The 11,803-nt window shown below is 36.1% G+C and overlaps 1 protein-coding gene across 2 annotated transcripts in view; it reads right to left on the bottom strand.

Moving 5' to 3' along the window:
* Positions 1-1,323: 1,323 nt before the first annotated feature.
* The window catches only part of LOC131069130 (glycine-rich RNA-binding protein 4, mitochondrial), a 32,906-nt gene continuing 22,426 nt past the window's right edge, over positions 1,324-11,803 (bottom strand). Inside the window, exons 2-4 of one of the 2 annotated variants that reach the window (XM_058004465.2) lie at positions 2,150-2,218; positions 1,901-2,007; positions 1,324-1,805 (exon numbers count right to left, since the gene is read on the bottom strand). In XM_058004465.2, the coding sequence (XP_057860448.1) occupies positions 1,671-1,805; positions 1,901-2,007; positions 2,150-2,218 (311 nt within the window). In that variant the 3' untranslated portion in view covers positions 1,324-1,670. The remainder of the gene's footprint in view (positions 1,806-1,900; positions 2,008-2,149; positions 2,219-11,803) is intronic. The other variant, XM_058004466.2, reaches the window with a different exon arrangement.

Raw genomic sequence — 11,803 nt, 5'->3', positions numbered from 1 at the left:
AATTGTTGCCAAGGCTTGATGGAATAAACATACTACTTTCAATGAAGATATGGTGAATCTTCGCATGTTATTTGAACATGTTGAATGGTTTTTACTTTTCAAGTTTCAACTCAAGTTTTAGTTAAAGTTCATTGATTTTAATGAAGCAATGTGATGATATATGAAGAATTCTTCGGTTCATACTTTTTGTGGTTTGTTGATTGTAAGCTTTAGTGTAAAGTTAGCCCAAACCCTGTTATTGTGGCTAAGTTCACTTGTGGGTATTTGTTCAAGTTGCATCAGTATTGGGTATTTATATGAATATTTGCAATAATGAAAATCATTCACTGCCTTAGGAGATCATATCAGTTTTGTGTAGTTGTTGCTATCATGGCAAAGCAAAAGCTTGGCTAGAAGGAATTTGTCTATCAAAGCACCATTTATTATCATCATTGACCTTAGGTGTTCGATTAGAATAGATTCTCTAAACCCTTTCCCTTTTGATATTTCTTTGCTTGAGAGAAGTTGGTTTGCAAATTCCAGCTGCGATTCATTAATGTAAGTCCCTTTGTGGTATCGGCATATCACATCATTTCAACTAAGTCTATCCGATTGCATTGTCAAGACCTAATTAAAGAAACCTTGGGGTTACCTTATCTGACCACATTTGATTAGCATATAAGGTTTCCTTGTTCAAGAGAGGATAGAATACCTAGTATTTTATTCTATGTTTAAAGTGCATAAAAAACACATCAACAATACTCTCTAGTGAATCCCTTAATAAAGAATATGCTGAAGCTTCTAACAAATAACCCATTCAAAATTTGGTTGGCATTAGTGCATCTAACTTAATTTGTTTGACAAATAATGTTTGGGAACTCTTCTTTCCAATGATGAATGCCAAAAGTTTTATCTATAGAAACAATGCTAGAATTGTTCAGATTGTTTACAATATGACTGAATTGAAACGTTATATGATGCAAAAGATGATCCTAGAAAATCTAACAGCAAAAACAATGTTAGAATTTGTTCAGGTTTTTTACAATATGACTGAATTGAAACATTAAATGGTGCAAAAGATGATCTAACAAAATCCAGCAGCAGAAAATTGGTCAATGGTACAATTTCTATTTAAAATGCTGAAGATAGGGGTGATGACATTATTATTTGCTCTCTGTGAAACAAATTGTCATACAATGGTAACAACTCATGAAATGTCAGCTTGTTTTTACTGATACTCTTTTTATTCATAAATGCCGTTAACAAGATCGGAAAAAAAATGGAAAAAACAATTGCTGTAACTGAAAACTTCCCCACTCCCTGGAAATTGAGAGAAACAGTGTATGATAAATGAGTATGTTATTTGTTCACACCCACATACAGCATATGTTCTATTCCCTCACGGTTATGCAAAGTAAAAGATAAATATACCAGAGCAATGCAATAATATATTGCACCAGAAATTAATCAAACTTTCTCTACATTAATCGTAGACATTTTCACTTAAAATTACTACTTGCATACAATCATGTCGATGATCTTGAAGATGCATTCCTATTACATCAGAAAATTACCTGCACTCTGACAATAATAAAACTAGAAATAATATGATGAATGCTACATCACACTCTAGCACAATCCAAGAATTATGTGCCAGTAGTGTTTTGCAATAATAAAACATGTCAACCTTCTCAATCATCCAAACCTTCAATAAATGTTTCTTTGTTCAGACTTGAAGGTGGTCTTGCAGTACCTTGGGGAGCTCCACCAATACGAAGTGGTCTGCTATTTGGAAATTCCACACGAATATTTCTTCCATCCAGTTGCTGCAAAAACAATTGAATTACCCATTGAATATAACACAATTCTTTAATGCTGACTTTCAAGCATTGAACTTTATATAGAGGTAGGAGAAACCCACCACCCCATCCATTTCTTTTCGAGCATTATCTGCCTCTGTTTCAGAAGCAAATTGCACAATTCCACACCCCTTTGACCGTCCTGTATTTAGATTAACCAGCACTTTAACTGCAGGCATTATACATGACTTTCAGAAGCTATCACATACTTTCAAACCAACTTTCAATTGTATAGCAATTGAGCCAAATAAGTGAACAGTAAATAATATTAGCTGGTTCCCTTTGACCATAAGTTTACAGTATGTTCTTACCTTCAAGCACTTCACCGTAACGAGAGAATGCATCTTTTAAAACTCGCTCATTTGTATCGTAAGAAAGCCCTACATTGCATCAAATGGGTAATTAGTGTAAGGCACTTTTCCAATCATGTAGCCTTTCGAAATTCCACACAATATATTTAAGTGTACATATTGCGACAAAGTCACTACATCATTTTGAAAACCACTCCCAATTTCTAAAGATTTAATATAAAATACAGATCTCTACTTTTGAAGTAAATGTGAAATGAAAGCTAAGATGGATACACTAAGTTTCAAATCTTTAGTTTTCTCCAGTTAAGAATGGGAACCTTCCAAAATTTGCCCAATTATTATATCTGCAATCTATATGAATCAGTATTTACTATATGTTACAAGGTGCATCTATCATGTTGTAAGGAGAGCAATAAGAAAGGCATCAAGCTTGAAGTACATCAACTCTTCTCGATAAAGTTAAGATTGTATTTAAAATAGAGAGAGTACCACATTGTACAGATTCGTGTAACCATCTCAAGATGGTGCATTTTTACAAGGAAATGAGGGGTGTTTTATAGCTATTAAACAGAATATTAACGCAAATATAGATTTGCTCTTTCATCATCACGCTAAAACATCATGCTAAAAAAACAAGCCAAAAGCTACATTAAAACTTTTGTGATCACAATATGCTTAATAGGGAACTCCCTGAGAAGGAATAGTTTTATTATTTTCCTCCATAGCCTACCAGTTGAGGTTGACTAGAATGGATTGGGAGCTAATTATTGCAACGGTCCAAGTAGAACCCCTCACTCTGGTGTCAGTGGAGCTCGTAGCATAAGCTACATGCCTTTATATGCAAAGGTCAGTCCTTGCCAGCTTCTGCTGCATATTAGCAATCCTCATTTTGCCTTTTCCAGATAACAGCAGACTCTCAACAGCTCCAAGTCTTTTGTTGATGTTGATGCATGAAGGTTTCCATTAACTCAGGCCCTCTTGGATCTTTGTAATTTCCTGATGTTTTTTAACACAATGAAGTGACTTTCCCAAGCAACTCTCAAGATAGGAGAAGTGAACCCCCTTTTCTTTGATGTTTCTGTCGAGTTTCTGCAGAGTGGTGGTCATTGCTATTACAGCAACAATTAGAGGTGGGATCACATTTATGAATTTCAGAAAATTTACTCCTTGAGGATTCAAATTACAAGTTTGGTTGTGCGCTAAACAGAGGATCGCATTCCATGGAAACTGTTGGGGAACATGAAATTGGAGGGCAGAATTTGGAGGGTGTTATATCCACTCATTGTAGGATAATGAAAACCTCAGGGAATGGCAAATCTGTTAAAGGTGGGTGTCAATGAAGACCTAGCTTTTATTCTCATCTTATAGAGCTCGGCTACAGAATAAACTTTAGATGTGGGCTGAGTTTTAGGATAAATAGGAGGGTGATTGACTTTCCAAAGACACAAGGAAACAGGGATATCGATCAATACTAGAGTAAGATTCAACTCCTACTACTACACATGCCTGAGTTTTGAGAATAATTGCTGGAAAATCCTTGTTGTAAGTGCTTCTGCACAAATCTCCTCAACATCAATACAGAGAAACTCTCTTCCCTTTTGCTCAAAGCTTTCACCTATCGCTTCCTTCAACTGGGTGTTCATGTTATGACTGCCTTTTCTCTTATTTGGCTCTTCTCAAGTAAATTTGCAGTGTTTTGTTGCCACTATCACCACACTTTCATTTGAACTGCCTAAGGTTCCTTAGTTTTGCACTTCTCTTGGGCTTCATCTTTGTGAGAAAATAGTTCCACACTCAATGCCATCCTCAGGACTTGATTGAAGGAACTGAAAAGATTTTTCACAAATCCAAGAAACTTAACTGGATGATGTGTGTGCCACTGTCAGAATGACATTGTCGAATTGCAATTGTGCATGCGTAGATGCAGTCATACAGTTGGGGAGTGGATGCATGCATAAGAGTTGTATTGCTAGGGCTTGTATCATGATATTTCTTGAGTTGTCTTCATCCACCATTGAATCAAAAAATAAATAATCCAAAACTTTATCAACACAAATTCACTTGAAATTAAATTCATTGTTAACAGAACCCATACCAAGATGCTGTTCCATTACTGTGACAATAGTTATAAACTCAGAAGAGGAAATATTGAAGACTAAGGATGAAATTATCTCCCATGGATTCTTTTAATCTCTGATGCTGTACACGCAACATCAAACCATTCCCCAATATTGATTGTCCTAAAAAGGGCAAACATATATGCAAGGTACATGCCCCTGACAAGGAAGCTGTTGAATGAAAATCTAATCAGCACCAATGAAGTTAGGGTTGAGATTATAGTTGTATTTATTAATGTTTAACTCTTTTACTGTGGTCATGCCTCTAGAAAGTGTGAAGTTGGAGAGGGCACAAAAGTGAAGGGGATATGAGGGTCCTATAACATTAGAGTGTTGATGTTTAGGAAGAAACCTGACTGGAAGAGGGATATAAAGACATGGATGTATGGATGAGTAGCTTGAGCATAGATATTAGAAATATTATCAAAAATGTGTGAAGTTGACAAGTTAAAAAGCGAGGTTAGAAGGTGGGCCTCAGATACATGTATATAAGATGAATTTGTTTAAGAGGGAGTCAAAAAGGAGCCAAGAGTGGGTACCAAAAAATTAAAATGTAAGTAGAAAGTGTTTTTGCATATAAAGAATGAAGTGGCAATTTAGAACATTGGGAAATAGAAAAAAGTGCATGTCCAATGATCCATGTGAGAGTATAGGGAGTGGATAAGGATGGGATCATAGTTTAAAAACTCAGAGATATACCAACTTGTGAGTAATCATAAGCTAAACCAGTCCAGCAAGTTGCTGACAATTTTCAGCTACTAAAATAAATAAACTCACCAGGCACAAGAACATGACAATACACCCATAAAATGCCCAGAACATCCAATTTTTGCATTTTCTCCTTTGAGACTTTGACCTAACAATATTGTGGCTAAAATGTGTTCATTTCCAAGTGATTTTGAGCCATTTTGAGTGATTATGGAATGAGTTAGAGAATTTATCAACTGCATTTGAAAGATACATAACAGTTGTTTATTGTAATTTGTCTCCTTTCATTCTAGCATTTTATCACTGCAATTTTTTTATTTCAATTACTTCCTAGGGCTTACATTGTTCAATGTTCAATTTTTCTGATTTTTTCCATTCTTCTAAGGATTTCTTTCAACTTTTTATCAGATAAATGGCAGTGGCAAGCAATAGAAGTGGTAGCAAGGCTACAGAGTCCATTTGGAAGCATTATGCACAAGTTACAAAAACAAGAATATTGGTGTGCAATTATTGTGGTTACATATAAGCAAAGGCATCCATCACCTAACATTTCACTTTGCATTGATCATTGGCTAAGATGTGCAGCTATGTAATGCAGTGGAGAGTGAGATACAAGAGAGATTGAGGCTCTCCTTGCTTTGTATGAGGAGAAGAAAACAAAAGAGAAGAGAACAAATAAGGCAATAGCAACTATGATGAGTTCTCCTCCAATGCCAAAGGCTGATTTAGTGTACTTTTTCATTGGCCCACAGATACAGGGTTATCTTACTGCAGATAGTTCTGGCCGGCTTTAACAATCACAAGCACAAGATTTCTCTATTTCTCAATACTGCTAGTGGGCAACTTTCACCAGAAACTGTTGTGTGGAATCATAAGGGAGCAAAGTTGGCATGTGCCGATCGGTACTACAACAACAAATCATTCAATGTTACAAGGAGCCCCATTGGGAATCACTGGTCAATACATTGACTGTAGCAAGAGAAGGTTTCAAGGCACCAAACCCTTCTGATTTGAGTGGGCTCTTGTTGGAGAATGTTGTGAAAAACACAAAGGTATTAGTTGAAGAACAAAAGAGGGTTTGACAAAAAAAGAGTTGCACTATTTTTTCTAATAAGGGATGGATAGCAGAAACCACATGATAATTAACTTCCTTGTGGCTTTAGGTGGCCAATTGGGATTCTTTAAGTCAATTGATGCCTCTAGTTAAGTCAAAAATGTTGGGACACCATGTAACATTTTCAATGAGATGGCGAAGGAGGTGGGCACGGACAATGTTGTACAAGTTGTGATGGCAATGCAGCAGCATATGTGGCAACTAGGAGACTACTTGAAGTGAGGCACCCTACTATTTTTTTGAGTCCTTGGGTAGCCCATTCCATTGACCTTACCCTTGAAGATTTAGGAAAATTTAATTGGTTCAAAACAATGGATGACGAAGCAAAGAACATTACAAAATAATCGATAACCACTCTTGGGTGCTTAAGCTTGTGAATCAAGAGCCACATGATTTACTACCAATTTCATTACATTGCAAAGTATTGCAGCTTCGGTAGCATCACTTAAGTGGATGTATTGAGTGCTAGGTAGTTGACTCTCCTTAGTCAAGAAAGGTCAAAGAGTAGAGGATCATGAAGTCTATTATTTGTTCTCCCAACACATGGATGAGGTAATCAAGTGATCTGTAAGCTACAATGAAAATTCCATGCACAAGTAATAAACATACAATTTTAATCTGTGGAAATTAACACCGCATACTCTGCCAATCACCTAAACTGAACTTGCAAATATAAATAAGAGCAAAGCATTCACCACAAAATGACAAAGGATTTACCCTCAAGAAATCCAAGTATGAGGAAAAAAAAACTCCAACAAATAGTGAGTTACAAACTCACTCAAAATCCACAACTTCAATGGTATTTACAATCATAGGCCACTTGGGCATATAACCAACCTAATTCCTTGAGAACATAGGTCCTAACGCTAAGCTCACTCACAACTCTTACAATTCTATTAGCCTATACAATCTGCTTGCTCAATATGCTTCTTGAATTAACTCTAGGATAATTTCAATTTCCAATAAAAGATATAGTCCCATATAATTTTGGGCTTCAATTATAGACTAATATGTACAAACAAACCATAAGGAAAATCAAAAGTCATTAAAAGTTGAGGTGGTCAGCATACAATGCTCTATTTATGCTTTGTTAATATGGTTGTGATCGACTATGTATTAATTGTTTGTCAGCTTTCGAGTAGTTATATGAGTCAATTGGTAGGGGGTTTTGTTCTACTTGGCCTGTGTAATGACCACTGCTTCCAAATGAGTCATTTGTTGAAGACCATTAGCCTATTTTAGGCAAAGTAGGGTATTTTTAGGGAATAATCAACTAATTAAATTTTAATAATCCTAAGCTTCTCTGGATTATTTATATTTAATTAAGACATGAACTCATTCAAAGAGGGGAGAATTTGGAAATAAAAGTGCAGATCTGATTGTGAAAGGTTGTGTCCCCTTCAAAGGACAGAAATAATGAAAGGATGTGTCTCTTGCCAAATGGCATACATGATGAAGAGGTGTGACCTCTCCCTCACATTGAAAGATATAAAGAAAAGGAATCAAAAGCATCTAGGGAGATCACCATTGATCAGATCAGATCAGAACTTTTATTAAGTTACAAGCACAAAAAGACCTGAAGAAATAAGAATCGAAGGATTCAGATTGGATTCTATAAGATATTAAATATTCAGCAGTTCGTCTGATTACCACAATTTGCTAATTTATTATATGTAGAATGAATTCTTTCATATGTTCTGAATATACCCAATCATGGTAAGAGAAGGGAGGAGAACAATATTTGGGAAACTACACTTGGGTCAGAAACTCATGCTTCTGCAATAACAAGGCATCGCGTATTCTCTGGAATGTATATCTACATTTATACTTTATATTCTCATAGCATAATTTGGATTACCCTGTAAAACAGCGGTGGTATATTCTGTAATAATAATATGGATGCAATCAAATATATGATGTAATAATACATTAATTTCTATATATAAACAATTAGACACACCCTGCAATAATCTGGGAATTGGTAACAATCTAAGTATTGATAATTATTTAAATTGTCTGAAAACTGATAATAAACTGAATATTGAAGAACGAACCTGGACATTGCTAATTGTTTGGTAAATGATCTGGATACTAATTAACACGTGGAAATCGATAACAATCTGAGTATTGTCCAACAGATTTGGACACTAGTAATTGTCTGATAAATAATCTGAATGCATGAATGCTGATAATAATTTCTATATTTATAACAATCTGAACAAACTGAACCAATTCATGAGAAGTAAGGGGAACTATTATAAGACACCCTACATGATAATATTAGGTAGGGAGAGCTGTTATAAGACACCCTACATGATTATATTGGGTAGGGGGAACTGTTATATAAGACGCCCTGCATGACTATATCGGGTAGGGGGAAATGTTGTATAAGACACCCTACATGATCATATTTGGTGAGGGAGAACGCAGTTAAGGACACCCTACCAACTACCAAGTATGACTTGATTGAGGGAGTTAGGACACCCTATCAAGTATGGTTAAGGGAGAATGGTTGTTGAGGACACCCTATTGAGTCATCCGCCCTAACTCACTTTGTTTCGGATACTTCTACTTATGATCCATGTTTCTTTACATTTATATTTATCTAGCGTTCCTTAACGTTAACTTATTTATCATAGTTAGCTCTCTTTGACTTATGAATCATAGTTAGTCTTCTTGTTTTACATAGTTAGCCTTCATTTTATCATGATCAGTTCATTCTTTACTTTATGTTATAATTGCTAGACTATTTCCTAACTTGTTGCAGGGTAAGAGTTAAAGGTACTCCCTGTTGTAACCCTCCTTTAACAACTAAGAATTATAATCTATGGTAAACTAGGGACATTACAAGTGGTATCAGAGCTTTGATCCTGCCATCCTGCAGGGTAAAGATGAATCAATAAATCAATCTAGTCAATAAGAAGGAATCTAACAATGCGTATTCACATGTATGCTCCGTGTTTGCATATATCCAAGTGTATGCCTCGTGTATTCATGTGTATGCTTCGTGTCTGATAAGTTTCCAGCACACGGGCATGTATACTTTCTACACATGGGCATGTATTGCTTAAGTAAACGATGTAATATGTTAATAATGAAATAACACACATTAGTTAAATCTAAATGCAACTTATGATGTAAGTTATAACCACCAATGTAACTTTCCTGTAGAATAATATATACAAGCATACATGTGTTGAAATGTGATAGCTAGATCAGATTATGTTGATTAAATTTTAATGTTGCCTAAGTGGCAATTAAAATTTAATGTATATTGTAATAGCAACAATATCATGAGCAATTACTTGTAAAGTATTGGGTTGGGCCCAATTAGAGAAAATCATGTAACTTGTAGTTCAATTATAATCCCAAATTTAGGCGCCAATGTAAAGGAATAAAATATGAAATCAAGTTGGCCAAATAGGTCATCCGACTTGGGCAAGAAGATGATTGAATCTTGTATATAACAAGACTCAATCTACAAATCCAAAGATAAGCATTCCATCATCAGCGAATATTTGCTTTGCTATAAGTGGTCTTCTACCAACGGATTTGTCATCCTAATTAATGTGAATCTGTTCTTGTGGCTGGGCGAATTAGTGTGGAATCTAAGTTGTGAATCTACCTTATATCTGGGCCAACTATTGATCATTCTGAGCTTCATTCCAGACCCGAATCTGATCACCCTTGTGGAGCAGACTTGTGCAAATTATGGGCGACTATGTTGGGCGATATTGAGTTGTCTAACTCACTAATTTAGAGCAGCGATCATCCTCTTTTGTGGTGCCGAAACCCTACTTGTGGGATCAGCGAATTAGGGCCTGCAATCAGTGATTTAGATTGGGCAAAGCTCTGCCCTAGGTTGGTGACTTAATCAGATAAGTGACTTGATCTTCATTGTACTTGTAATTTGCTCATGATTAAAGGATTTTGATCTGGACTTGATGCTGGGTTTTTCCTCCAAGAGGGAGGTTTTCCCAGGGTATTCTTGGTGTCTTGTCTCTTTTGTGTGATTGCTTTGTGTTATTTCTAAGTTATATCTAAATCTGATCACTAAAATTAACAACATGCATTGCAGTGTGTGCCATCCAATTCTCTTAAATTCAATGCATTCATTCTTTAGACACCAACTTTGACAATCAACTAGCAAGTACTTGGCCATTCCATAATTTGGAAGGTGCAATAAGCTTCTGAAGCAAAATATTCTCCAAATATTCCAATGCTGGCTAGTTAGAAAGGCAAGTTCTTGAGCAAAGCATTGAAGGCTCACACTCCTAAAATTTATTGCACAAGCTCTTCCCATTTACCTCTTCTCTTAATTTTAAGCTCCAAAAGAGGTGATCTCTAAGATCAACCAAATGATGAAGACTTCTCTTGGCAAGAAACCTTTAAATATCACAAGTTTCAGATTCTTTTTTGGGACAAGGTTTATAGACCCATCACAACTGTGGGTGCAAGCTTGAGAGATAGTTAAGTTTTGAATGAAGCATTGGCCACTGCAGTGGCATAGCTTCTCTTTGTTAATTTTAAGCAATCACATGTTAATTTAACCAATTTGATTATAATCAGACTGTGTATAAAGTTATAAACAGTAACAGCAATAAAACACAAGACACCAATACCCTAGGAAAACCTCCCTCTTGGAGGTGAAAAACCCAGCCTTTCAATGTGATATGTATTATCTCAAATATAGACAGTTTACAAGGCAATGACTTATCTCAGATTGCAGTTCAAGAAATCAGTGATAACAGCAGATGATAAGGCGGAGCAGCAGATGTTTGGATCCGATTTGCACAAGAGACCTTGAGATGAACTTTGACAACTTCGCTACAATCAACCTTGAAGAGTTTGCATAATCACGTTGCACAAGTTCGCATTAGGAAGGATCACTGCTAGGAGAGCAGGTAGGAGAATACAAAAATGAATGTGTGTACAAATGACTTCATCTTGGAGTAGTTATATATCAACATTAGGCGCTAATCATCCTCAAGTCGGCTTGCATGAATAATGTTATATTGTTATTGTATATTTCTCACGTTGGACATTTGGGTCCAGCCCAATAGTTATTGAATTGCCTTTGCACGTTACATTTTGGGCCCAGCCCAATGACACATTGTATTGCCTTTCCACGCTACAGTTGGGTCCATCCCAATAACACATTGAGTTGACTTCCACGTTACATTTTGGGTCCAGCCCAATGACACATTTACATAAAAGATAATACAAGTGTATTTTAATTGTCATTGACAACATTAAAATACAATAGGTGTCTAAGCTAACTACTATTTCAACACTCCCTCTTAGGTAGGGAGGATAACTACCACATGTCATGATCCATTCATGACTTTCATCTTGCATTGCCCGCAAGAGTGAATGTATAAGCTTCATAGAGTATACCTACAGTAAAACACATAAATATCATGAACTCATTTCATGATGTCCATATTGCATTGCTCGCAGAGGATGGACCTGTTGACGTGTTTTTTATGACTACTTCGAACACAGAATAAAGTTGCCTAACGGTCACTTCACTCTCTTGATCAAAGTGCGATTGCATGCTAAGATTGCAAGAAGTTCAAACAATTGACTCCAAGGTTCCTTCAATGCATGGACGTGACTCAGTTGGCTGATGTCATTGCTGGTAATCCAAGGGGCCTTACATTTGCATCATTCCTTCACTTCTTTGTTGTGGCTGGAACTCCATCATCAGATATG

The sequence above is a fragment of the Cryptomeria japonica genome, chromosome 1, assembly GCF_030272615.1.
Source record: "Cryptomeria japonica chromosome 1, Sugi_1.0, whole genome shotgun sequence".
Taxonomy (NCBI): Eukaryota; Viridiplantae; Streptophyta; class Pinopsida; order Cupressales; family Cupressaceae; genus Cryptomeria; species Cryptomeria japonica.
Note: the sequence above shows the minus strand (reverse complement) of the source record. Positions and strands in the feature narration are given on the sequence as shown.